Here is a 26,552-nt window from a genome sequence, read left to right as displayed (position 1 = left end):
CCTCAGCCTCCCGAGTAGCTGGGATTACAGGCGGCCGCCACCACGCCCAGTAATTTTTGTATTTTTAGTAGAGGCGGGGTTTCACCACGTTGGCCAGGCTGGTCTTGAACTTCTGGCCTCTAGTGATCCGCCCACCTCAGATGGAGGTGTGAGTTACCACACCCGGCCCTAAAATGCTCTTAAATGGGCAAAAGTGCAAGACCATCTGGTAGGAGTCACTGGGGCCACGCTGAGCTGCAGGAATGGAAATAACCCCAGCACAGGCTGAGGGGATCAGGAGGGAAGGCACCTGCCCAGGAAGAGGTGGTGAGGCCTGGAGGGCCCTGTGCTCGGGGTCAGGAAGGGAGTTCCTCTGCCAGGGTTGTGGCTTCCTTTGTTGTGGGATAGGGCTTTGAACTTGCACATAATGAAAAGACAAGGCGGTAAATCTGCAAGGAAGGTCCCCAGAGGGAAACGGTGTGGGAGATGGAGGTGGGCCTTGTGGTGGAGGCTTCAGCGTGCTGTAAGGCTCCTGTATTGGATGCCTGGCATGGTCTTTCTGGTGCTTGGAGCCAGGGAAGTGACAAAACTCGCTTATATAGAGCCATCAGGCAGCAGGACATCACAGCCTGCATGTGGTCCTCCAAGTGCAGCGTCCGGACCAGCGGCATTGACGTCACCTTGACTCTTGTTAGAGATGCAAACCTCAGGTGCAGAGAAGTCTGCCTTCTCTAACGCCAGCCCCAGTGGCCGGCACTGACTTCCAGTTGAGCTGCTTTTCATATAGGCAACTCTGCTACAATTTGCAACACATGGGGGTTGCCGTAGGGCTTTACGGATTTAAAAGTTGTTATGGATACATAATAATTATACATATTTATGGGATACATGTGATATTTTGATAGAGGCATACAATGTGTAGTGATCAAATCTGGATATGTGGAACATCCATCGCCTCAAACCTTGATCATTTCTTTGTGTTGGGAACATTCCAGATCTTCTATTTTGTTTGCTTTTTGTTTTTTGTTTTTTTGATGGAGTCTCACTCCGTGGCCTAGGCTGGAATGCAGTGGTGTGATCTTGGCTCATTGCAGCCTCTGCCTCTTGGATTCTAGTGATTCTTCTGTCTCAGCCTCCCAAGTAACTGGAATTACAGGCACTCACCACCACGCCCAGCAAATTTTTGTATTTTTAGTACAGATGTGTTTTCACCATGTTGGTCAGGCTGGTCTTGAACTCCTGACCTCAAGTGATCCGCCCACCTCAGCCTCCCAAAGTGCTGGGATTACAGGTGTGAGCCACCACGCCCAGCCTCTATTCTGAAATATACAATAAATTGTTCATCATAGTCACCCTCTTGTGCTACCAAACACGAGCTCTTATGCCTTCTACAGGACTGTGTTTTTGCATCCACAAACCTTGCTTCATCCTCCCCTCTTCCCCTACCCTTGCCGTCCTCTTGTAACCACCATTCTACTCACTACCTCCATGAGATCAACTTTTTTAGCTCCCATATATGAGTGAAATCATGTGATACCTATCTTTCTGTGGCTTATTTCACTTAACCTGATGTCCTCCGGTTTCATCTGTATTACTGCAAATGAAAAGATCCCATGACAATCTTCATAGAAATAGGAAAAAAAAAATCCCAAAATTCATATACAACCACAAAAGACCTCAAAAAGCCAAAGTCATCCTGAGCAAAAAAACAAATAGGGCTGGAGGTACCACCTGATGTCAAAATATATTACAAAGCTCTAGGAACCAAATCAGCATGGTACTGGCATAAAAACAGACACATAAACCAGTAAGACAGAAAAGAGAACCCAGGAATAAATGCATGCATTTATAGTCAACTCATTTTTTACAAAGAACAAACACTGGGAAAAGAACAGTCTAAAGATTAATTTTCTAGTGTAGTGATTTCCAAAGCGCACTGCCTTGACCAGTGGCAGCTCCCACATCTGGGAGCTTGTTAGAAATGCAAGCTCAAGTGTCCGTCTCAGGCCTACAGAATCAACAACTCTGGGAGTGGAGCCCAGCTATCTGTTCTCGCAAGCCCTCCGGTGACTCTGAGGCACACTCCACTGTGAGACCCACTGCTATGGGGTCACCAATTCCTAGATTCCTAATAGAGGTGGAGCATGTTCAGGGAGCCCTGGAAGAAACAACCCTAACATAAGGAAATAGGGACGGGTAAGGGGGAATGGGATAGATGCCCTGTGGGAAACAGCCTAGTGTGTGATAGACACGGATGAGCACAGGGCAGTGTGTTTGTGCAGGAGCAGAGTGAGAGACAAGGGCACAGCTCAGCTCTTGTCAAAATTCCGGGAGACAGAAGAGCAGAGGCTGACGGGGTGGGGATGAGGCACTCCTGGGAAGCAGATGGGAGGGTCCGCTGGACTTCACGTGCACCGGCTCCCTTGTATTCTCAGGCTGGTTCTTCCTGCTCTTCTCACCCATCCCCCCGACATAAGCCCCTATGAGCGGGAGGTATTGTGCAGGACGGTGGAAGTGGGGATGTTGGTGTGATGGATAGTGCACGATCCGTCCACTGACAGAACCTGGTCCAGAAGGGAAGCAAAAATTTAAACTGCCCATCACTACAGTGTGATGACGTAGGGACATCAGAGATCATTCAGGAAGGGAATATCAGTGGCAAGACTTAAATCATGGGGTTAGCCCAGCAGGCAGGCAGGAGGCGGCGGCTGAGTGTGCACAGTGTGTCAGGCACTCAGAAGCATTTTACATTGCAGGAATGTAATCCCCACCATCACCTGTGAGACAGTGAAGAACATGCTAGAGTGTGTGGATTCTTTCCCACGGGCAGCCTTTGAAGTGTTTCAGGAGGAAATGGTTTGGGCCTGATTCTCTGAGCTGCTGCTTCTGCATTTTGACTGCACATGAGAATTGCCCGGGGAGCTTCTTAAAGGAAAATACAGATGCCAAGCCCTGCTTCCGATAAGAAACACGAGTTTCGGGCTGGGGTCCCAGGGAGGCTGGGGCTGTTTGGTGAATGGCCCCTCCGACCACCCTAAAAAGTCAGAGGCTCTGAGTTTAGACACAGCAAAAAGTGTTGTAACGGCTTGACTTTAATATTGGGATTCTGCTTTTCTTTTAGGAATGTCCAAGTCATGGGTGAGTACCCTCTTTCCTTCTCTACGTATCTTCAGCTTGTGAATTTCATCATCTGATTTACCTCTAAGGGTTCATTCACCTAACAGATCTGTAGTGTGCATCTAGAACCAGTGAGGGTGGGATCCTGGGTTTCCATGTGGGATGTCCTCTCCCAAGGAAATACTGCGGATAATCCTCCTCAGACTAACAATACCACTAGATGCTTATTTCATGGCTATCTCTGTGGAAACATTAGTGTAGATAATAAAATGATTGAATTCTAGTTTCCTGCTCTAGTCACCGGTAAGTTACTGAATCTGCACTGGCTGCTTTTCATGCCATTGGTGCTCCTTTGCGGCTACGGACCAGTGAGGGGTGTATTTCAATCCTGTGCTTGTTTCTTTGTTGTCAGAGTTGCCTTGGTTATCCCCTGAGCATCTTCTTCATCGTGGTCAACGAGTTCTGCGAAAGATTTTCCTACTATGGAATGCGAGGTAACTGTATTGGCTGCTTCTCACCCTTTGGGGAAGAGCAGGAGTGGCCGTAACCAGACCTCACTTTGTTTCCCCCTCCTCTTCCACCTGCCCTCTGCAAAAGCACTCCTGATTCTGTACTTCACAAATTTCATTCGCTGGGATGACAACCTGTCCACCGCCATCTACCATACGTTTGTGGCTCTGTGCTACCTGACGCCAATTCTCGGAGCTCTCATCGCCGACTCATGGCTGGGAAAATTCAAGTGAGTGGCTGGAAATTTCTTGTTCACAGACAAGCCAAAAAGTAAATGTAGGTTTTGTGGTTGGGGAGGGTGGAATTTTGGAATGATGAATCAACTCTGAGGAGAAGCCAGGTGTGGTGTGGGTCATACCTGTAATCCCAGCTCTTGGGGAGGCTGAGACAGGAGGATCATTTGAGCCAAGGAGTTTGAGACCAGCCTGGGCAACATAGTGAGACCCCATCTCTGCCAAAAATAAAGAAATTAGCCAGACGTGATGGCATACACCTGTGGCCCCAGCTATTTGGGAGGCTGAGGTGAACCCTGGAGGTCAAGGTTACAGTGAGCCGTGATCATATTACTGCATTTCAGCCTGGATGACAGAGCAAGACCCTGTCCCAAAAATAAATTAAAAAAGAAAAAAAAAAGCAAACCCTAAAGAGCATTTACAGCTCTGTTTCTGCCCAATCTTCTGTCTCTAGAGCCTACCACAGTGCCTGACATTTAGCAACTGCAAACAGCATCTATAGGTTTGTTTTTTCCCCAATCCAAACAAACATAACATCTTTGTCTCATCTTGACGTAGTAGCAGGGATACTGTCTATCATCAGTGATGTGTGAGGCATCGAGTTCAGGGCTGGGGAAATGAAGGGACTCTCTAACATACCTCCAGGCTGCTGAGGGAATTGCACTGCGTCAGGTCACACGGTGTGAGGTCACCAAGGAGAGAAGTCACCCAGCCTTCCAGCAAGGGCTCCACAAGCACGCCCAGTGGGAGGCTGTCAGGCAAGGTTTCCTGGGACTTAAGGAAGAAGGTAGTAGAGGCTCTTCCAGGCCAAAGGAATGACATGGCTGTCTTAGTCCCCTTGTGTAGCTGCAAAGGAATTCCCGCGGCTGGGGAATTTATCAAGGAAAAAGGTTTATTTGGCTGATGCTTCTGCTGGCTGGAAGACCAAGCATCTGGTGAAAGCCTCAAGCTGCTTCCATTCATGGAGGAAGGTGAAGGAGAGCTGGTGTGTGCAGAAATCACATGGCCAGAGGGGAAACGAGAGAGAGAGGAGGGAAGTGCCAGGCTCTTTTCAACAACCAGCTCTTACAGGAATTCACTCATGACCCTGAGGACAGCACAAGCCATTCATGAGGGATCTGTCCCAGTGTCCCAAACTCCTCCCACCACTCCCTGCTTCCAACCCTGGGGACCACATTTCAGCTTGAGGTTTGCAGGAGACAGACATCTAAACGGTAGCAGGGGCAGAAGAAAGAATAGTCACTACCTCCAAAGAATTCTACAAAAATTACCAAAGATCCACTTCCTAGCCAAATATCACTACCAATCAGGAGAGGCCAGGTGTGGTGTGGTTCACACCTGTAATCCCAGCACTTTGGGAGGCTGAGGCAGGAGGATAATTTGAGCCCAAGAGTTTGAGACCAGCCTGGGCAATATGACGAGACTCCATCTCTACCAAAATAAAGAAATTAGCCAGTCATAGTGGCATATAGCTGTGGCCCCAGCTGTTTGGGAGGCTGTGGTGGGAGGATCCACTTGAGCCCTGGAGGTCAAGGCTGCAGTGAGCTGCATGTGACAGGCAGTGATCACATCACTGCACCAGCCTACAGCGCAGCTTAAAAATATAAATATGAATTCCACAGGTCAAACAGAACATTGAGTCTTTCAAATGCTTGAAAGATAAAGTGGGTCTTTCCCCTCTCCTGTCCCTCTAGCCAAAATTTGTTAATTTTTTTTTAAGAAACAGGGTCTTGCTTTGTCACCCAGGCTGGAGTGCAGTGGTGCAATCATGGCTCACTACAGCCTCAAACTCCTGGACTCAGTTGATCCGCCCACCTCAGCCTCCCAAGCAGCTGGGACCACAGGCATGCGCCACCACACCCAGCTAATTTTTAATTTTTTTGTGGAGATGGGGTCTTGCTATGTTGCCCAGGCTGGTATCAAACTCCCGAGCTCAAGCAGTCCTCCTGCTTCAGCCTCCCAAAGTGCTGGGATTACAGGCATGAGCCACCATGCCTAGCCCAAAACTTTGCTCCATTCTTTTTGCCCATGTGCCCTCCTGAAAGTTACCAGTGTTAGTCAAGTTCAAGAAATAAGTGTATTCAGGATTGGGCTCTTGAAAGCTTTCGAGGAGGGGGTCTCTTGCGGTAGAGTCGGAAGTAGATGGCTATTGTGTGGTTAACTTGGATTCTCTTCACCTTTGGAAACACAGGACCATTGTGTCGCTTTCCATTGTCTACACAATTGGACAAGTAGTCCTCTCAGTAAGCTCCATTACTGACCTCACAGACCACAACCATGATGGCACTCCCGACAGCCTTCCTGTGCACGTGTGAGTTGATGCTCGCTGCTGCCCCCTCCCCCCGCCCCTTCCCACCAAGTGCTCCTTTGATGCTTTTTCCTTGAACTTCACTGTGAGAATAAGGAGGTTTTTCTTCCCTCTTTGGCAGTATGGAGAAGGCTGTCAAATGGATTAAGCTGGGTCTTCAGGATGTCACACCCCAGTGGTTGTCTGGAGGCATTGCTCACTCTGAGGTTTGGCTGTCATGGACTGTCACATTCCACGTGATGTACAGTCAGTGGGCAGGGGATTCATGTTGGTCTTAACCTCCCTGGAGGGATATAAACTCCACAGACCTTGATCCTTCACACCACCGGGTGTCTTCCGGACTCCAGGACCTTAGGTTTTCTGTCTTATACCACACTTGTGCCTGTTTTTCAGCAATCCCATTTCATAAATATTTGTTCCAGCCCTTTGTGCTGGGCTCTGGATGGCAGGTGTTATTGACAAATGCTCATGTGCTGGATTAACCTTGTTTTACTGCAGTCTGGCCTAATAGACCAGTTGTAGAGATTTATTCAGTTTCCTGGTTTTTTGCTTCAGTTCCTTGATCTATGAGTAAAGTACCTAATGAGCTGGGAGAGTAGAATAGAAACTCAAATTAGTATCGGCAATTCCTACACTGCTGGCGTAGCAGAGACTGCTGTCCAGACTGATCTCCTGATGTCACACTCCTGGCGCCCAGAGGGAACTGTGCTGGTGGAGGCGAGTGGCTGCGAGCCCTCCCACAGAGCTGCGCTGTGGCCTCGGCAGGTGTTCTTCTCCACGCCTCAGTTTTCTAATCTGTAATATCAATTAAGAACATGGACTTTGGAGCCAGATTCTGGCTGTACCCCTCCTAGTTGTGTAAGGCTTAAGCAAGTTTCTTAATCTCTGTGCCTCAGTTTCCTTGTTTGTGATAGTACCTACTTCATGTAGGACTGTTGTGGGTTAATCCAAGCAAAGCACCTAGAACACTGCCGGACAGGTGATCAGTGCTCAAGAAATCTTAGCTTTTTATTTTTCATTTCACGGAGTTCGTACTGGAGCACACCTACAATTCTCACAAGAATAAATACATTGTATATAATATTCAGTTGGCGGTGATTTTGTTGTCTTTTAAAATGCTTAGTTTGGCAACATTAAATGCAAGTTGTATTAAGAGGCAGACAAGATTAAAGGGGTGATTTGGCCAGCCAATTTTGGAAGATTGGTTCAGGAAGAATGATTTTTAAAGAATTCTTTCTTTGTGCAATATTTTCCTTGACTTTATCTGTTCATAAAATTTTTGTAAGTGTTTAAAAGCAACGTTAGCAACCTAGAAGATATGGGATACATGCCTATAAAACAAGAAATTTGTAGTTCCTACCTCTAAACTTAATAAAACTACAAAGTGAGAGTCAATAAATGCTATGAATTGTTTTTTTCAATTCAGGAGCTAAAATACTTAGCAATAACCTAGAAAATACAATAGTCAATTAAATAACCCTTAATGCCACCATCTAGACATAACAATAAACCTTTTAGTCTATTTCTTTCCTTTTTTTTGTACCTGGTAAACAAACTGAGGTCATACTGCCTAACCTGATATTCTGCTTTGCAATGAAATCATGTTTTCCAGTGTTACTTAATGACTATCATGAGTCTGTTATGAGTGTACCAGACACAATGCTTGTATTTGTTCAATAACACTTCATTTATCCACTCTTTTACTGGAAACAATAACGCTACAAAAGAGCCCCATACCTAAGGCTTTGCTCAGCTTGCAAGCTATTGTTTTATGTTGATGGGGGCAGGAGCTTGAAGGCCCATGAGTTCAAGTTTGCATTCGCCTATCAGGCTGCATTCCTGTGAGCTGGCTTCCCATGAGATTACATTCTTCTCTATGTGTGTCACTGTGCCAGGCCCGCTGAGGGAAACTAGGGAAAAGAGAAGGCTTCTGCTTGTGGGGATCTGCCATGTTGGCCCTAATACCCTGTCTTTCCCAGGGCACTGTCCATGATCGGCCTGGCCCTGATCGCTCTCGGGACTGGAGGAATCAAGCCCTGCGTGTCTGCATTTGGCGGAGATCAGTTTGAAGAGGGCCAGGTAAGAGCAAGAACCTCCACAGAGCCCACGTGAATGAACTACACACATCCAGGGATCAGAGGCCACTGGCGCAAAGCCTGTTCTCCATCGAATTCTTTTTAAGTGCATTAGGAAGTAAGATACCAACCAAAACTAAGAAGTAAAGTGAGATCACCTGCTACCTCTGCTCGGTTGATTGATAGACAGCCAAAGCCATCTTACTTTCTCCTTAACATTGCAGGAGAAACAAAGAAACAGATTTTTTTCCATCTTTTACTTGGCCATTAATGCTGGAAGTTTGCTTTCCACCATCATCACTCCCATGCTCAGAGGTAAGAGACACCTGAAGGAATGTCTGTCTGTCTTTTTTCAGTAAGGCTAAATCCGTGTCGCCATTGTTTTGTTCCGTTCTTCCCTTCTCCCCGACCTCTAGCTGTCAGCCACATGCTAGGATGCACGTTGGAATCCAGAGTAAGCACTTGTTTTCCTGTGCGTTTCGCCTCCTTTTCTCATCTTATTTGAACCCCTTATCCCAGTGACCGCTGGAGAGTCTAAGCCATCCTTAGTGTGGGCCTCCATCTTCCTAAACTGTCACTGATGCAATGTCATGCTCACGGTAAGAGGTAAGAGGCCAGAGAGGCGGCTTGGAAGCCAACCTGGTGGGCTGCAGCTGCCATTCTAGCTTCAAGCTTTGCTCCCCAATGATATTTCCATGACTTAGGAAGAGTTTACTGGGCCAAGTTTTATTCTTTGCTTTCCCATCACCTCAAGTATTTCCAAAATAATACTTGACTCTTCAGATAAAGAGAATGGGACAGTGTCAGTAGCTATCATGTTTGTGTTTGCGAATGCTCTATTGAGAGTCCGGGAATTTCCCACGTAGAAGGGAATATGTGGTGGCATTGAAGATAAACTAACAAGACCATGCTGTCCACATTGGAATCAGATTAGATTATAAAATAAAGATTTCAGGTGGATTTATGTATTCCTGCATAGAATAGTGTTTGAGGATGACGGACAATTAAACCCCCTTCCAGCTTGTTTTTTTATTTTTTCTAACTTGTTTTAGATAAAAATGTCATAGCTTTTATTTCTGTGTCCTGTTCCCTCACCTCTCTCACCTCTAGGTTCTACTAGAGGGTGCATGTTTAAATTATAGAATCTGTTAAAGGATAACTTTTTAAAAGGAAATTCATTACTCTCATACAAATATAAAATGAACGCGTGACAAAAAAATTTATGTAACTTGTTAATTAGCTGCTAACGAATCAGTTCAAACAAAGATTTGACTAACACATTTCTGTTCTTTCTAGGGGAAAATTATTTTTGCATGCTACTAACAGGAAACATTTGCATGACTGTCACTTCTGCTAGCTAACTTCTTTCTCTCCGATTGCGAGATAGCTAAACCAAATCAAAACCCTGATCTCACCAGCTCATTCCCGATGGCTCCAGCATTCCATGGAAAGGATTTCCGGGAATTTCTATGACTCCTTACAAAGGCTTAGTTTTTATATAATTTTTATTTATTTATTTAGTGTGTGTGTGTGTGTGTGTGTATCTGTGTGTGTAAATTTTTTTTTTAAAACAAATCCTGGGATTTCAGAGCTAAAATAACTGTTAGTCAGAGGCCGAATCCAGAAATCTGGGCAAGATCATTCATTTATGTATTGTCTACAGTTGATTTCAAAGGTGGGGTTGAGTAGCTGACAGAGACCAATGGCTCACAAAGCCTAAAATATTAACTATTGGGCCCTTCACAGAAAAGTGTGCCAACCCCTGTCTAGGTCATCAAACTGCTTCCTGATTGGCACGAATTCAGGAACATATGATACTGATTTTCCAGTGCACTTTTGATTTACTGAGTCTCATATAATCAACTTAGTGTATCCAGGCCATCTTTATCTCCCCCGCAAAGAAAATCCACAGAACCAAGAGGGGGCCACTGATTTTGGCCAAGCCGGGATCACCCATCTGTTGAGGGGCTGAGATTAGAACTGGTTTCCATCTTCTGCTACACTGCTGCTTTACTCAGCTGGCAATGATGTCAGTAAGGCAAAGGGATACGTCTAGAACACTACGTGAAAGCACTATGTAACTATCAGTGAGGGATCTTTCCAGATATGAAGATACGCTCATTACCAATGACATCATGGATTTTAATCTTGTCATTTCTCCCCAGTTCAACAGTGTGGAATCCACAGTAAACAAGCTTGTTACCCACTGGCCTTCGGGGTTCCCGCTGCTCTCATGGCTGTAGCCCTGAGTAAGTAGAAATTGGTTGAATGGATATAAGCCTATGACTAGGTCAGCCCCTACGTGAATGACTGTGACTAATTTTTTAAAGTGCATGTAACAAGTGGCAACCAAAAGGAGTGAGAATAACTGGCACCAGATGTTAAACACACTCTAACTATTCAAAGAAAGTAGGATTGGCACATCACTTCTGAGTGAATAGGATCAAAAAAAAGGATTACAGGAAAAGGAGCCAACTGAGTTGGTCATTGAAAGGTGTGATACTATTTAGGCAGATTAAGATGAAGGTGAGAGAGGCCAGGCATGCTCACTCATGGCCGTAACCCTAGCACTTTGGGAGGCTAAGGCAAGGGGATTGCTTGAGTTCAAGACCAGCCTGGGCAACAGAGAGAGACGTTATCTCTAAAGAGTCTTGCTCTTGTCACCCAGGCTGGAGTGCAATAGCACGATTTGGGCTCACTGCAACTTCTGCCTCCCAGGTTCAAGCAATTCTCCTGCCTCAGCCTCCCAAGTAGCTGGGATTACTTGGGACAGGCACGTATCACCACACCCAGCTAATGTTTGTGTTTTTAGTAGAGACAGGGTTTCACCATGATGGCCAGGCTGGTCTCGAGTTCCTGACCTCAAGTGATTTACCTGCCTTGGCCTCCCAAAGTGCTAGGATTACAGGCATGAGCCACCATGCCCAGCCGATTTTTTTTTTTTTTTTTAATTAGCTGGGTGCTGTGGCTTACACCTGTAGTCCCAGCTACTCTGGAAGCTTAAGTGGGAGAATTGCTTGAGCTGCAGTGAGCCCTGATCACACCACAACACTTCAACCTGGATCATACAGTGGACCCTGTTTAAAAACAAACGAAAAAAAAGATGAAGATGAGAAATCTGCTGGATTAGCTGAACCCAAAGCTAAAAAGCTTTTGTTCTTGTCAGCATGTACTTATCTGTAACTTGCTTGAAGAAATGGCAACCTGGCTCAGTTGCCATTGAAACATTGAAATACTCCAATGAATGTCTACATTTCCATAGTCAATCAGATTGGTGCAAAAGTCATTGCAGCTCTTGCCATTGAAAGTAATGGCAAAAACCGCAATAACTTTTGCACCAAACTAATATCCCCAAATGTTTCTGCTGGAATTCTTTCTTGTTGGGCAGAACATACATGTCTATTGGAGACATTCATTTGCACATTAATTCTTGGCATTGGCTTTTAGGAAATGTGGTTTTTCTCCATGGGATGGGTGGAGGTGAAAAGTGGCCAAGAACGGGGCAAGAAGAAAACAGCCCAGTGGCCCCCTCAAGTCCTCAGAGCCCCTTCTCCCACTCACATGAGCTTGTCATCAGCTTTGCTCAGCTGGCCACCACGTCTCTCTCTCCAATTTTTGTTCTCAGATCTTAGCAGTGCATGGAGCAGGCCCATTTTAAGTCTTTTGCTCATGTTGTAGCAGTTTAGCTTTCTGCTTTTGTTTAGGTGAGCACTCAGTATTCTCCAGTTTTTAATATGTCTCTTTTCTTCCATGGTTCTTACACTGTATTAAGCACTTTAGGTAAATTTTTACTTCATCTGTACAAGTTATTCCTCTATCAAAGATTATGCTTTTTCTTCTGGAGGAATTGAGAACAGGCCAAATCTGATATGTCAATACAACCTCTAGAGATTCCTATGCTTGAATTAGGTTTCAAGTAATCAGGAGCTTAAAGATGAAATATTATTTGGTAAAAGAAAACATAGACTCAATCTCTTTACCATCCACGTCTGCATTGAGAGGTTGACATAGGTCAAAAATATAAGTAAACATCCGCTTCATCAGCTATAAAGAACATCGATAGTATAGACACATACTTGGAGTTAGCACCTGTCAAAAGTCTCAGGCCCTCTTAATTGAGAAAAACAAGTAGAATTCAAGCTACCAGTGTTTTTGAATTATTTAAGTGTGGTATTGAATAATCAGAAATCCTAGCATATGAACTATGTTTTCAGAGACTCTTGCAAAAATGCTTTAAATTTTAAAAAAATTTTTGGTAAGATGATAGCATAAGGTCTCACTATGTTGTCCAGGCTGCTCTTGAACTACTGGCTTCAAGTGATCCTCCGGCCTTGGCCTCTCAAAGTGCTGGGATTACAGACGTGAGCCACTACACTCATCCCCAGAATGTCTTTTTATCTAATTTATTTTCACAATATGACTTTCGCCAAAAAGGTCCATGGAAGAATGACCCCATTAAAAGGTGCTTCTAACTTTTATAAAACTGTAGCTGCAGATGCAATTAATTGTAACTGCTTCTGTAGTGACCACAGAAAAAAACTACTGCCACGTATGATTAATTCTTTTTTTTCCTGAATATAAAAGAGAAAGAAAAAGGCCTCTCTTCCCATTGAAGTCAGAAAATTACAGCTCCGTTTATTTTTATTTTTATTTTTTTGAGACGGAGTTTCACTCTCTCACCCAGGCTGGAGTACAGTAACATGATCTCAGCTCACTGCCACCTCACCTCCCAGATTCAAGCATTTCTCCTGCCTTAGCCTCCAAGTAGCTGGGATTACAGGTGCCCACCACCATGCCCAGCTAACTTTGGTATTTTAATAGAGACAGGGTTTCATGTGATGTTGGCCAGGTTGGTATCGAACTCCTAAGCTCAAGTGATCCGCCTGCCTCGGCCTCTCAAAGTGCTGGGATTACAGGTGTGAGCCACCAAGCCTGTCCCCATTTATTGTCTTAGTAACATAATACATTAATGTGTTATACGAAAGCACTGATTCCTTTTGTCTCCCTTTGAATAGAGATAGAACTTGTGCTTAAAAACTGTGTGAGTGTATTTGAGCTACCTTAAGTTATGGGAAGTAGATTATATCAGGCTTAAAGGTTTGTATATTAGAACACAAATATAACATTACTCAGAGGATTTTGTGATTGTGAGAGTTAAAAGCACTTTCTAAACAGTGATGTTGGTAGTTAAACCCATTCCATAAGTAATCTGGTTATTCCCCAAACAAAGTTGTAACTCAAATAAAGGCACGTTTCTCTGGGCCACAGGTGGCTGTGGCACATGCCCTGCTGACATGTCTTTTTCTGCCCTATCTAGTGGTGTTTATTCTTGGCAGTGGCATGTACAAGAAGTTCCAGCCACAGGGCAACATCATGGGCAAAGTGGTCAAGTGCATCGGTGTAAGTATCCCAGCTGCTCTTTCTCAAGCCCATTTAACCACCTCAGAACCTTCTACATCCTTTAAATTATAATTTAATTAAGCTTTGATTTTCTTTTAAATATTTTTTTAGTGTTTTTATTTCAATAACTGGCAGTTTCTTCAAAAATTCACCAAATGGTAAAAGACACAAACAGAAGTCAATAAGGGAGAAATAGAAATGGCTCTTGAGCTTATAAAATAAGATCGATGGTCAAAGAAAAACCAATCAAAGTGACTCTTCATCTGTCAGAGATCTTCACCTGTCAAAGAACAGCGCTTGAAGTTTGTTGGGGAGCAGTGAATCACAAATGGAGAGGTTCAATTTGGCAATGTGTAGCAAGACTCTCAAATGTTCAGATGCTTCAAGTTAGTCATGCTGCTTTCAAGAATTAAGAGTAAGAAAATTGGCCAGGCGGGGCAGCTCACACCTGTAGTCCCAGCACTTTGGGCGGCCAAGGCGGGTGGATCACTTGAGCTCAGAAGTTTGAGACCAGCCTTGTCAACATGGTAAAACGCTGTCTTTACTAAAAATAAAAAAATTAACCAGGCATGATGGTGGGTGCCTGTAGTCCCAGCTACTCAGTAGGCTGAGGCACAAGAATCGCTTGAACCTGGGAGGCAGAGGATACGGTGAGCCAAGATCGCACCACTGCACCCCAGCCTGGGTGACAGAGGGAGACTGTCTCAAAACAAAACAAAACAAACTAGAGTAAGAAAATAATTTTAACAAAAAAAGAAACAAAAAGAGTAAATAATTTTAAAAAGTGAACACAGACTCACATACAAAGATTATCATTGTAATACTTACAATAGCAAAAATGTAAGCCCACCAAATTGCTGCAAATAGGAAGACGGTGCTGAACTTCCAGCTCATCTCTGCATAGCATGCAGCCGGCAGCAGTCTTGTTTTTAAAGAATACCTGGTGATAGAAATGTGCAGAATGTGGATCCTTCCATAAGCACCTCTGTAGTATATGCACATACAGGTACATTTATGGGCAGGAAATGAATGTTGAGAGTAGGAAGCCTTAGATAATGGAATAAAATAGTTTTTCTCATACACTCCCCATTTTTTTAGTGAACATACTGTATATGTTGTATAACTAGAGGTAAATATGTCACTTACTTAAAAAAAATCACCTGTGAATCTTTTGGATGAAAAGGCAGCCTTACGATAATTTTAGGTCACTTACTTTATCTTACCTGGCCTGTAGATTATTTATTATATTTTCTTCCTTTCTTTCTTTCTTTCTTTCTTTCTTTCTTTCTTTCTTTCTTTCTTTCTTTCTTTTTTTAGATGAAATCTTATTCTGTTGCCCAGGCTGGAGTACAGTGGCATGATCTTGGCTAACTGCAACCTCCACCTCCCGGGTTTAAGTGATTCTCCTGCCTCAGCCTCCCAAGTAGCTGGGATTACAGGTGCCTGCCACCACGCCTGGCTAATGTTTTGTATTTTTAGTAGAAATGGGGTTTTGCTATGTTGACCAGGCTGGTCTTGAACTCCTAGCCTCAAGTGTTCCACCCACCTCAGCCTCCCAAAGTGCTGGGATTACAGATGTGAGCCACCATGCCCAGCCAATTTACTGCCTTTCAATCACACTCATGCCTCCAGCCTCCACCAGCATCACCCCTTGCTGTATTGTTATAAATGCACTTTGCTGCTCCCAGAAGGCTTTTTCCTAAATAATGCTAACAAGGAATCTTTGTGGCCTCTAATTTTATGATGGGTGGGTCATCGTATTTTTCTGACCTGTGTTATTATATTTTAAAGTATATTTCCCTATAGCCTTAATTTGTTAATAAATGTGTTTCTCTGTAGTGGGTTCTTACTCTTAAATTTAAAAACTGATACTCAGTTCAGTTATTGGAAGGCTATGTTTGGAACAACTTAGTGTGTAAATCTAGTTTTTCAAACACAAACTTTGTGAAACCTAAATGCAGATCAAATATTTCTGACAAAAATCTAGCATCCAAATTAAGATATGCTGGCTGGGCACGGCGGCTCACACCTGTAATCCCAGCACTTTGGGAAGCTAAGGCAGGCGGATAGCCTGAGCTCAGGAGTTCAAGACCAGCCTGGGCAAAATTGCAAAACCCTATCTCTATTAAAAATAAAATCAAAAAATTAGCTAGGCATGGTGGCACATACCTGTGGTCCCAACTACTTGGGAGGCTGAGCTGAGAGGATCACTTGAGCCTCAGAGGTCAAGGCTTCAGTGAGCCAAGACAGCGCTACTGCACTCCAGCCTAGGCGACAGAGCAACACCCTGTCTCAAAAACAAATTGAAATTGTGTCATAAGTATAAAATATTCTCTGGATTTGGAAGACTTAATATGAAAGAAGGTAAAAATTCTCATTAATTTTTAAATATTGATTACCTAGTAAAATCAGTGGGGTTTATCATGTTACATAAAATATACGTATAATGAATTTTACCTGTTTCACTTTTACTTTTTAAGATGGCTACTAGAAAACTTAAATTGCAAACATGGCTTGTGTTCTAGTTCTTTTTCTTTGTTTTGAGATGGAGTCTTGCTCTGTCACCAGGCTGGAGTGCAGTGGCACGATCTCCGCTCACTGCAACCTCCCTCCCAGGTTCAAGTGATTCCCCTGCCTCAGCCTCCCCAGAGTAGCTGGGACTACAGTTGTGTGCCACCATGCCAGCTAATTTTTTGTATTGTAGTAGAGATGGGGTTTCACCATGTTAGCCAAGACGGTCTCCATCTCCTCATCTCATGACATACCCACCTTGGCCTCCAAAGTGCTGGGATTACAGGCGTAAGCTCCCCGGCCCGGCCTCATGTTCTATTTCTACTGGGCATGCTTCTCTAAAGGATCTAGAGAGTTAATTGGACACAGCTTGACTCTGTTCACCCCAACTCAGATGCTCTTAGTTGGAAAGACGCTATTAATAGAAATAAGTGTTCATATACTAGTAGATACAATTTTATGTTTTGCTTTTCTCATAAGCATAGTTTTCTACTAAAGGGAGTTTAATTGAAATATGCTTCCCTGAAAAAGTTGTTGGTCCCATTTTGAAATTTGATTTTTCTTCCTTCCTTCAGTTTGCCATCAAAAATAGATTCAGGCATCGGAGTAAGACATTTCCCAAGAGGGAGCACTGGCTGGACTGGGCCAAGGAGAAATATGATGTGAGTAACTGTCATTGCCACAATGACCCCGATTCCCCCGGGAAGTGAACACCCAGAACCTCAATTCACATAAAGGTGACATGGACATAATGGTCAGCTATACCTTTATAGCATATTAGACAAGGCTATGCATGAGTGAATTTTTTAAATTGAAAGAACTTGATAAACAGTGGATATAATTAGTCTGGAAACAATATTACCTTTGAATAGTTTTTCATTTAGTCTAATCTGCCATTCATTATATGTAATTGGGGTCGCATAACCTTAGTTTGAATATAGGAGAGTCCAGCGGTGGTGACGGCTGTGGTGGGATTTACAGTGAGTAAATTCAAGTGATTTACCTCCTAAATAGACGTTTTCACTCATACTTTAGATAGCTTAGACATTTTCAGTTTTCTAAAGAAAACTGCAGCAGTATGTTTTGGATTAATCACCTCCCAGCTTGTCTCTAGATGCAAATATCTGTGTCTCCACTGAAACTCGGCAGCGCCTGCAAGCCTCCAGTGGCACGGGACACAGGGTGTGGCTGACTTGTCCCTCCCCCACTCCAACTACAGGAGCGGCTTATCTCCCAAATTAAGATGGTCACGAGGGTGATGTTCCTGTATATTCCACTCCCAATGTTCTGGGCCTTGTTTGACCAGCAGGTAATGTGAAACTCTGCTTCCGTTCCGCTTCATTTAGCAAGCGTACATCCGCACTGCCAGGTTCCAAGGCTCACTTCGTATTTCACACCTAAAAAGCTCTTTTCCAGTTTCTTATTTATATTTCACTTATTTAATTGTTAGAACACATTCAGTTTATTGTAAAAAACAACAACAACAAAAACAAAAAACAGCAATTCCAGATGGTTCTATCCACATTTCTCTTGCTAAATAATGAAGACGATTAGGTGAGGTCAAGTCAAGTAGCCTTGGGAAATATTTCATCCAGGACTCTTGCCAATGAAAACTGAGGGTAAAGAGTTTGTTTTCCTACCAATACAGCGTGGTAACAAGATAGGTTGCCTTTTAATGGGGTCCACACATAAATGGAGAGGTACTTGATGTCTTCCACTCTAAGATGGAGTCCTCGGGCTAGAAGTGCCATCCTAGGGTGGAAAATGACTCCTCTCTGAGCAGGGACCTAGAACCCAGCAGGTGACCTGTTGTCTCTTTCTACCACAGCCCTAAGACACATTCCCAGGAATTCTTCACAATCTTGTTAAAGAACTCAATGCATAAGGCTCGGAAACTAAAGCAATTGGATACTGTTTCTTTTTAAAGATCAGTCCTCATTTACAGAACAAAAACATAGATATTGTTTCTCTTAGGAACTGGAGTTTAAAAAAGTCAATGAACACACATGGTTTGTGCAGGGAGGATGACGATAGGGGTAAACCGTTGCATGGGACAAATGTAAGTGCACACACGCATCTCCTCATTTCTAAGTAGGAGATTGAGAAGGGATCCGACAAACGTGGGAGGCAGCGCTGCCTGCGGGGCAGGAGCCGGGCACTGGGATGAGGCTTGCACTGGAAACGCACCTCTCCCCTGGCAGCTGTGACACTTGGGTGGCTGTAGGAACTCTTAACTCTTCCGAAAGAGTGCTAATCACCTGCCTCAAGGCTGTGAAGGTCCAGTGTGAGAACATCCGTAAGGTACTCAGTGACTGGCCTGTAGGAAGAACTCGAACAGGGGTAGAGTTCTTTTTTTTCTTTTTTCTTTTTTTTTTTTTTTTTTTTTTTTCTTTTTCTTTTTTTTTTTCTGATACAGAGTCTCGATCTGTCACCCAAGCTGGAGTGCAGGGAAACGATCTTGGCTCACTGCAACCTCCACTTCCCAGGTTCAAGCGATTCTCCTGCCTCAGCCTCTTCATAGCTGAGATTACAGGCACCTGCCACCACACCTAGCCAATTTTTAGTAGAGATGGGATTTTGCCATGTTGGCCAGGCTGGTCTCAAACTTCTGACCCCAGGTGATCCACACACCTCGGACTCCCAAAGTGCTGGAATTACAGGTATGAGCCGCCGTGCCCGGCCAATTTCCTGACTCTCTATGATGTCTTTCTAGTGGAGCTGAGGGATTCATATGAAAGCATTTACATGTTTAGTCTTCCATGGACATAATCATATTTACTTGTACAGTCCTGAGTCATCTTTCACTGTGAAATAGGTTGACCATAGCAGGGCTGCCCAGATTTAAATCCACTACTCTCTTGCAGGAGATCTATTTGGGGCCAGCCTAGACTGTCAAAATGGCTGTTAACAATAACAACATTTTTTGAATCTTGGATGCCAGTGAATATGGACCGCCTGCAGGGTACACAGCTGCTTTCACCTTGCAGATGACACCGTGCTTTCCAACAAGCCTCGGAAATGCAGTTTTGTATTTCCTAGGGATAGCTTCATCTCGGGGTAGTGCTTTGTGCAGCTTCTGAGGGGCTGGAGTACTCTATATCATGTTCACTTATACACTAGAAATACAACCTGTTTCTTTTGACCTAGCATCATAGTAGAGCTGGGAGACTAACTTGATGTTTAAAACAACATTGAATCCTATAACATGGCCAGCGTAGTGGCTCACGCCTGTAATCTCAGCACTTTGGGAGGCCGAGATGGGTGGATCATGAGGTCAGGAGTTCGAGATCAGCCTGGCCAATATGGTGAAACCTCATCTCTACTAAAAATACAAAAATTAGCCGGGCGTGATGGCACGCGCCTGTAGTCCCAGCTGCTCAGGAGGCTGAGGCAGGAGAATCGCTTGAACCTGGGAGGCAGAGGTTGCAGGGAGCCGAGATCGCACCACTGCACTCCAGCCTGGGCAACAGAGCAAGACTCCGTCTCAAAAACAAACAAAAATCCCGTAACATGTCAGACCTCATTCCTGATTTGGAAAAGACTCACCATGGACTTGTAAAAATTTTAAAACCCACATTTCCAAATAATACAGCAAACGTCTTCATTTTTAAGGGCTCCAGGTGGACGCTGCAAGCAACAACCATGTCGGGGAGAATCGTAAGTTTGGGAAGTGGAGACACTTGATCTTCCCGGTCACTATTCCTTCGTTTTAGTTTTTTTGTTCCCTTTCTTCTTCCCTTTCATGGCATTTTTCAGTGAGATGTTTTTCCTCTCTTCTTAGGGAACTATGGAAATTCAGCCTGATCAGATGCAGGTAGGAGAGGACGTGTAAGTTGCTTTCAGGGTCACAGTCGTCTTTGAGACAAGCTTAACCTTTCACCTCCACTTCCTCTGCAGACTGTGAACGCCATCCTGATCGTGATCATGGTCCCTGTCTTTGATGTTGTGCTGTACCCTCTGATTGCAAAATGCGGCTTCAATTTCACGTAGGTGACGGGTGGGCTGCGTTGGTGGAGGCTCCTTTGGTGCCAGGGCTTTGCAGATGGGCTGCGCTCAGCCTGCAGCCCCTCCCACAACCTCACCTAGAGGATGGGGTTTTGAAGAATGAAGTAAATAAATGTTCGTGTGCTGATGTTTCTGAAAATGTTCTTTAAAATAAAAATGCTGTGAATGACAGCCTGAAAAGGCCTTTAATCAAGGCTTTCTTCTGTATGCAGATGATAGGAATGGCCTTTGTAATCTGGAGTATCACCTAAACTATAGCTTCCAGAAATTAAAAGTAAATATACAGGCCAGGCACAGTGGCTCACACCTGTAATTCCAGCACTTTGGGAGGCCAAGGCAGGTAGACCGCTTGAGGTCAGGAGTTCAAGACCAGCCTAGACAACAGGGGAAATCCCTATATCTACTAAAAACACAAGAAAGTAGCCGGCATGGTGACAGTTGCCTGTAATCCCAGCTACTCAGGAGGCTGAGGCACGAGGATTACTTGAACCTGGGAGGCAGAGATTGTGGTGAGCCGAGATTGTGCCACTGCACTCCAGCCTAGATGACAGAGAAAGACTCCGTCTAAAAATAATAATAATAAATAAATAAATAAGCAAAACAAGAACAAGAAGCTATATTCCATTTATCTTCCTTGGTCTTGGTCGTGGTCATGAATCCATGACCAAGAGAGGGAGAGGTGCTTTGAAGCCCATGTGTTTTTGGAGGGAATTTAGTTTTGTTGAGGGATGACGGGGGCGGGGTTTAGCTTGGCTCATCTATGTGGGACTGGTTGAGAGCCACCCTTCTCTTGCCCCATCAGCTCCCTGAAGAAGATGACTGTTGGCATGTTCCTGGCGTCCATGGCCTTTGTGGTGGCTGCCATCGTTCAGGTGGAAATTGATGTGAGTTGCCCTATGCTTCTCCTGTGTCCTTTCCCAGTGCATGTAGGTGGAGCGTTCGGAATCTTCTTTCTCCAGGATGAAGGGGATTAGGGGAGGCCAAGGTCTTTCTCTGTAAACTGAGCCCTGGAGCTTCGAGCCGCGGGAGGCACTATGGATGTGAGGGTAAAGTGGATGGGCTTCAGCTGGGGGAAAAGCTGACATAAGTAGATTGCATTTATCATACAGTTTTTATGATGGAAAAGAAGTTTACAGAACATGTTTCTTCACCATCTGAACTCCTAGGAGATCTGGTTAAAAGAAGGTCAACATTCACAAACAAGTGACATCTCAAATGTGTGTAAATTGTCTTTTTGATGTGAGAATGCATTTTGTTCTAGTGTTTCTAAAAATGAGTAGTTTCTAAGCTAAAGCACACACATCTGTTGGACTCACAGTGGGCTCAGCTAGACTCCCAGTGCTGGCAGTCTGAGAGCAGCTCCTAGAAACAGGGCCGTGTGATGGGAAAGAGCCTCCTCCCTCTCCCCACCACCCGCCACCACTTCCTCCCTCTCTTCGCCTTTTTCTCTCTCTCTCTCTTTCTCTCGTTCCTTCCCTCCTTCTCTCTCTCTTTTTTAATATCTTTATTTATATTTTTAAGTGAAAGGAAGTTTATTGAGAAAGTAGAGGAATGAAGAATGGCTACTCCCTAGGCAGAGCAGCTCTTTAATATCTTTAAATGTAAAAAAAATTAATTATGGCAAATATATATAACATGATGTTTACCACATTCTTCTTCCTTTTTTTTTTTTTTTTTGGAACGGGCTCTCACTCTGTCGCCCAGGCTGCTGGAGTGCAGTGGTGTAGTCACACTCAATGGAGCCACAGCCTCCTGGGCTCAAGCGATCCTCCCACCTCGGTCTCCCGAGTAGCTGGGACTATAGGCATGCACCACTGCACTCCACTAAATTTTAAAAATTTTTTGTAGAGATGGGGTCCCACTATGTTGCCTGGGCTGGTAAACAATCCTCCCACCTCAGCCTTCCAGCGTACTGGGATTGCAGACATGAGCCCCCATGCCCCGCCACATAGCAGTCATTTTTATGTGTAAAATTCAGTAGCGTTAAGTACATCTCCATTGTTGTGCAATCTCCAGAACTCTTCATCTTACAGAACTGAAATTCTGTGCCTATTAAACAACTTCCATCTCCCCCTCCCCAGCCCCATCAACCCCGTTCTGCTTTCTGGCTCTATGAATCTGACTTTTTGACTCTGTGAATCTGACTTTCTGACTCTATGAATCTGACTTTCTGACTCTGTGAATCTGACTACTCTAGCATCTCCTATGAGTGGCCTTATATGGTATTTGTCCTGTGACTGGCTAATTTCACTTAGCACATTGTCTTCAGGGTTCTTCCTGTTGCAGCCTGTGTCAGAATTTCCTTCCTTTGTAAAACCAAATACCATCCCATTGTGTGTATACACCACACTGTTCATCCCTTCCCCCCGACAGGCCCCTGGGTTGCCTGCGCCTTTTGGCTATTGCAAATAGGGCCCCTGTGATCGTGGGTATACTCATGCTCCTCTTGGACACAGCCAGCTTTGTGAAAGATGAATTTCGGGCTAAGGTGGACCCGGATTGCTTCAGTGACACTGGGTTTTGAAAGAGGGCATTGTAGAAAAAAAGACAAAAACTCTGAACAAAGGTTTGGAGGCAGGAGGGCATAAGGCATTTGTGAGCTGTGTACAGGGCTGCATCTAGGGCTGGGGACTGGGCTTCCAGACTCACAGGAGGACACTGGAGTCGGAGGATGGTAGATCTCAGATGTTGTGACAAGAGGGATATTCGTTTAGATTATAGTGACTCGGGGCCCTCAGATATTCGGCTTCGTATCCTGGCATCCCTTGGCCTGGAGGTGGCTAGAGAAGACTGAGAGCAGCATCTTCTGATTCCTTCCTGTATTAGTCCATTCTCACACTGCTGATAAAGACATACCCGAGACTGGGTAATTTATGAAGAAAAAGAGGTTTAATGGACTCATAGGTCCACATGGTTGGGGAAGCCTCAGAATCATGGCAGAAGGTGAAAGGCACGTCTTGCATGGCAGCAGGCAAAAACAGAATGAGGGCCAGCAAAAGGGATTTCGCCTTATAAAACCATCAGATCTTGTGAGACGTATTCACTACCAAGAGAACAGTATGGGGAACCGCCCCCGTGTTTCAGTTATCTCCCACTGATTCCCTCCTGCAACACCTGGGAATTATGGGAGCTACAATTCAAGATGAGATTTGGGTGGGGACACAGCCAAACCGTATCACTGCAATATTCTGTACAAAAGTCATTTCTGTGGGTGTCATGAGGTCTGTGATGGGCAGCTTAGTCGGGGATGCCTGGTGTGTCTCAGCCAGCAGAGCTTTACACAGCTGGGGAAAGTGCTCCCATGCCAGGGTTAAGATTATTTTCCATGTTGTATTGAAGACCTCACTGCCAATTTTATTTTATTTTGCTCAGAAAACTCTTCCAGTATTCCCCAATGGAAACGAAGTCCAAATTAAAGTTTTGAATATAGGAAACAGTAACATGAGTGTATCTCTTCCTGGAGAGATAGTGCCACTTGACCCAATGTCTCAAGTAAGTAGAAGGAAATGCTGCCTTCTTTTTCATCTTCTCACCCCGGTTATAATAGGATTTAGAGAAGCTGTTGTTCTTGGTCTGTGTATAAATCCCAGGGCCAGTCCAGAAGTGAACTAAGGCTCTTGATCTCATGTTGGCTATGCCCTAAACCAGTGTGCTCCACATGTGCTGTGTAGCAGATCACCCAGGGAGCTGGTTAAAATGCAGATTCTACTTTTTTTCTTTTTTCTTTCTTTCTTTCTTTTTTTTTTGAGACAGAGTCTTGCTCTGTCACCCAGGCTGGAGAGCAATGGCATGATCTCGGCTCACTGCAGCCTCTGCCTCCCAGGTTCAAGCTATTCTTCTGCCTCAGCCTCTCAAGTAGCTGGGATTACAGGTGTGCACCACCATGCCCAGCTAATTTTTGTATTTTTAGAAGAGATGGGGTTTCACCACATTGCCCAGGCTGATCTTGAACTCCTGACCTCAGGCAATCCACCCGCCTCAGCCTCCCAAAATGCTGGTATTAAAGACATGAGTCACCACACCCAGCCAAAATGCAGATTCTTAATCAGCAGGCCTGAAATGCTGCATTTAATTAGCTCTCAGGAATGCTGCTGCTGCTCCTGGAGCCTGGAACCACCAGATCAGATGTAAAGTGGGGGCGATTTTGATGCCAGGGGACATTTGGCAATCTCCGGAGATACTTTTTGTTGTAGCAACTGGGAGTATGCTGCTGGCGTCTCATGTAGAAGCCAGGGATGCTAACATACAGCTCTCCATAACAAAGATCACCTGGCCCACATGGTAATGGTGCCAAGGATGGAAAACTGTGCTCTAGATCGCCCTTGTTCTGGATTCATGGTTCTCAACCTCCAGTCCATATTGGACTCACCTGGAGAGCTTTGAAAATTTTAATATTTGGGTCCCACCCCAAGATATTTTTTATTTTTTTTAATATAGAGCCTCACTCTGTCACCCAGGCTGAGGTGCAGTGGCACTATCTTGGCTCACTGCAAACTCTGCCTCCTGGGTTCAAGTGATTCTCATGCCTTAGCCACCTAAGTAGCTGGGATTACAGGCATGAGCCACCACATCCAACTAATTTTTTGTTGTTGTTGTTTTTTGGTTTTTTTTTTGAGATGGAGTCTCGCTCTGTCACCAGGCGGGAGTGCAGTGGTGCAATCTCAGCTCACTGCAACCTCTGCCTCCTGGATTCAAGCGATTCTCTTGCCTCAGCCTCCCATGCGGCTGGGACCACAGGCATGTGCCACCATGCCCAGCTAATTTTTGTACTTTTAGTAGAGACGGGGTTTTACCATGTTGGCCAGGCTGGCCTCAAACTCCTGGCCTCAAGAGATCCACCTACCTCAGCCTCCCAAAGTGTTGGGATTACAGGTATGAGCCACCATGCCTAGCCCCAGTCCCAGAGATTTTGATTTAGCCAGTCTCATTCCTGTTTAGCCATGGTTGATCACCACAACCTTAGACCTTGCCAAACTAATAACCTTAAAGGGAAAAAAAAAAAAGTCAATTCCTAATGCTTGGAGCACTTCAGTACTGATTTTCACCAGGCCTGCTGCTTTTGCCCGGTTGCTACTCTTTGCCTACCAGTAGAAATTGTTATTATAGTATTAATTTTTGTAAAATCAAAATAAAAGTAAGATGCTTGGTGAAAAGTATCATTCCTGTGGTGGCACTAAAAACTTCATGACGGAGTCTGTAAGGGTGGGTGGGAAACAGAGGCAAATAAATGCCAACTCCCCACAGGCATTTTTAGATACCTGTGAACATGAAAGTGGAAATGTGGAATGTCAGACAACTGCTGTTTCCGTGTTGAGTTGCACAGTGCCAAGACTCTGTGGTATTAACTACGCCCCTTTCTCTCCCGCTCTAGACAAATGGATTTATGACTTTTGATGTAAACACACTGACAAGCATAAACATGTCTTTTCCTGGATCACCAGTCACTGCTGTAACTGACAACTTTGAGCAGGGCCAGCGCCACACACTTCTAGTGTGGGCCCCCAGTCACTACCAGGTGGTAAGTGTGTGAATGGCTACAGCTGACTCTTAGCTGTTTGTGATGTTGGAGGCCCAGCTTTTTATGGTGTGACTTTGTTCTACTCCCGTATAGTATTATATTAGATCATCCTCAATTTCTTCCTTCTTCTGGAACACAAGAATACCAGTCAGGCTTCCAATAAAAGTATGACTGGCGGATAGGAAAAGTTAATATTAACTGAAATTTTTTAAAAGACAACTTCTGAACATTGTATGGGGTCTGTGCATGGATGTACGTGCATGTGTGTGCAGAAGTCACACAGTACATATGTGAATTCTCAGGGACTTTTTCAGATAGCTTTAAATATATATTTAATTGCACTGAATTTTAAAATGTGCGCTAAATAGAAATTTAGAGTAGTCTCTGAAAAAATATGTCTACCATGTAAAAACAATAAAACGCTATTTGAAAATATTTGATGAGAAAGTATAGAGATCTAGATATGCCATTTGCACATAAAAAGATATGAAGTCTAGCCTGGACAGCATCATGAGACCCCTGTCTCTACAAAACTTTTAAAAATTAGCAGAGTGTGGTGGTGCATGCCTGTAGTCCCAGCTACTTGGGAGACTGTGGCAGGAGGACTGCCTGAGCCCAGGAGGTGGAGGCTGCAGTGAGCCATGTTTGTGCCACTGTGCTCCAGTCTGGGTGACAGAGCAAGACCCTGTCTCAAAAAGAAGCAGCAGCTATGAAGGTATAGTTGAGCTAACTGAAGGAGTTGTGGACATTCTGTGAAGTCCATTTAAGTGAGCTTCTACAGAACTGCAGTGTGGAATTGAGACTGTTGACCATTGGCTTAATCAGGCAGCTGCTGAGTGGCTTGCTTCAAGTTTTGAAGAGCAGTGTTCTGTGGAAGCACTGGCAACCAATGATCA

General features: G+C 44.5%; 1 protein-coding gene and 1 long non-coding RNA gene across 2 annotated transcripts in view; both read left to right on the top strand.

The window, feature by feature from the left end:
* SLC15A1 (solute carrier family 15 member 1) overlaps window positions 1-26,552 on the top strand; it is a 64,324-nt gene that overhangs the window by 18,211 nt on the left and 19,561 nt on the right. Inside the window, exons 2-17 of the mRNA XM_032277532.1 lie at window positions 3,101-3,117; window positions 3,509-3,590; window positions 3,694-3,835; window positions 6,031-6,150; window positions 8,127-8,226; window positions 8,447-8,537; window positions 10,388-10,471; window positions 13,540-13,622; window positions 16,709-16,795; window positions 17,353-17,442; window positions 19,746-19,790; window positions 19,915-19,947; window positions 20,031-20,119; window positions 20,941-21,022; window positions 23,511-23,630; window positions 25,510-25,656. Coding sequence (XP_032133423.1) covers window positions 3,101-3,117; window positions 3,509-3,590; window positions 3,694-3,835; window positions 6,031-6,150; window positions 8,127-8,226; window positions 8,447-8,537; window positions 10,388-10,471; window positions 13,540-13,622; window positions 16,709-16,795; window positions 17,353-17,442; window positions 19,746-19,790; window positions 19,915-19,947; window positions 20,031-20,119; window positions 20,941-21,022; window positions 23,511-23,630; window positions 25,510-25,656 — 1,412 coding nt within the window. The remainder of the gene's footprint in view (window positions 1-3,100; window positions 3,118-3,508; window positions 3,591-3,693; window positions 3,836-6,030; window positions 6,151-8,126; window positions 8,227-8,446; window positions 8,538-10,387; window positions 10,472-13,539; window positions 13,623-16,708; window positions 16,796-17,352; window positions 17,443-19,745; window positions 19,791-19,914; window positions 19,948-20,030; window positions 20,120-20,940; window positions 21,023-23,510; window positions 23,631-25,509; window positions 25,657-26,552) is intronic.
* Window positions 110-2,916, top strand: LOC116551387. Its single transcript, XR_004268895.1, has 2 exons — window positions 110-306; window positions 2,736-2,916. It is a non-coding gene; the product is annotated as an uncharacterized LOC116551387 (long non-coding RNA).

The sequence above is a fragment of the Sapajus apella genome, unplaced genomic scaffold (assembly GCF_009761245.1).
Source record: "Sapajus apella isolate SASKATOON/1434 unplaced genomic scaffold, GSC_monkey_1.0 scaffold9, whole genome shotgun sequence".
NCBI classification, from domain to species: domain Eukaryota; kingdom Metazoa; phylum Chordata; class Mammalia; order Primates; family Cebidae; genus Sapajus; species Sapajus apella.
This window is presented reverse-complemented; position numbering and strand designations above follow the sequence as displayed.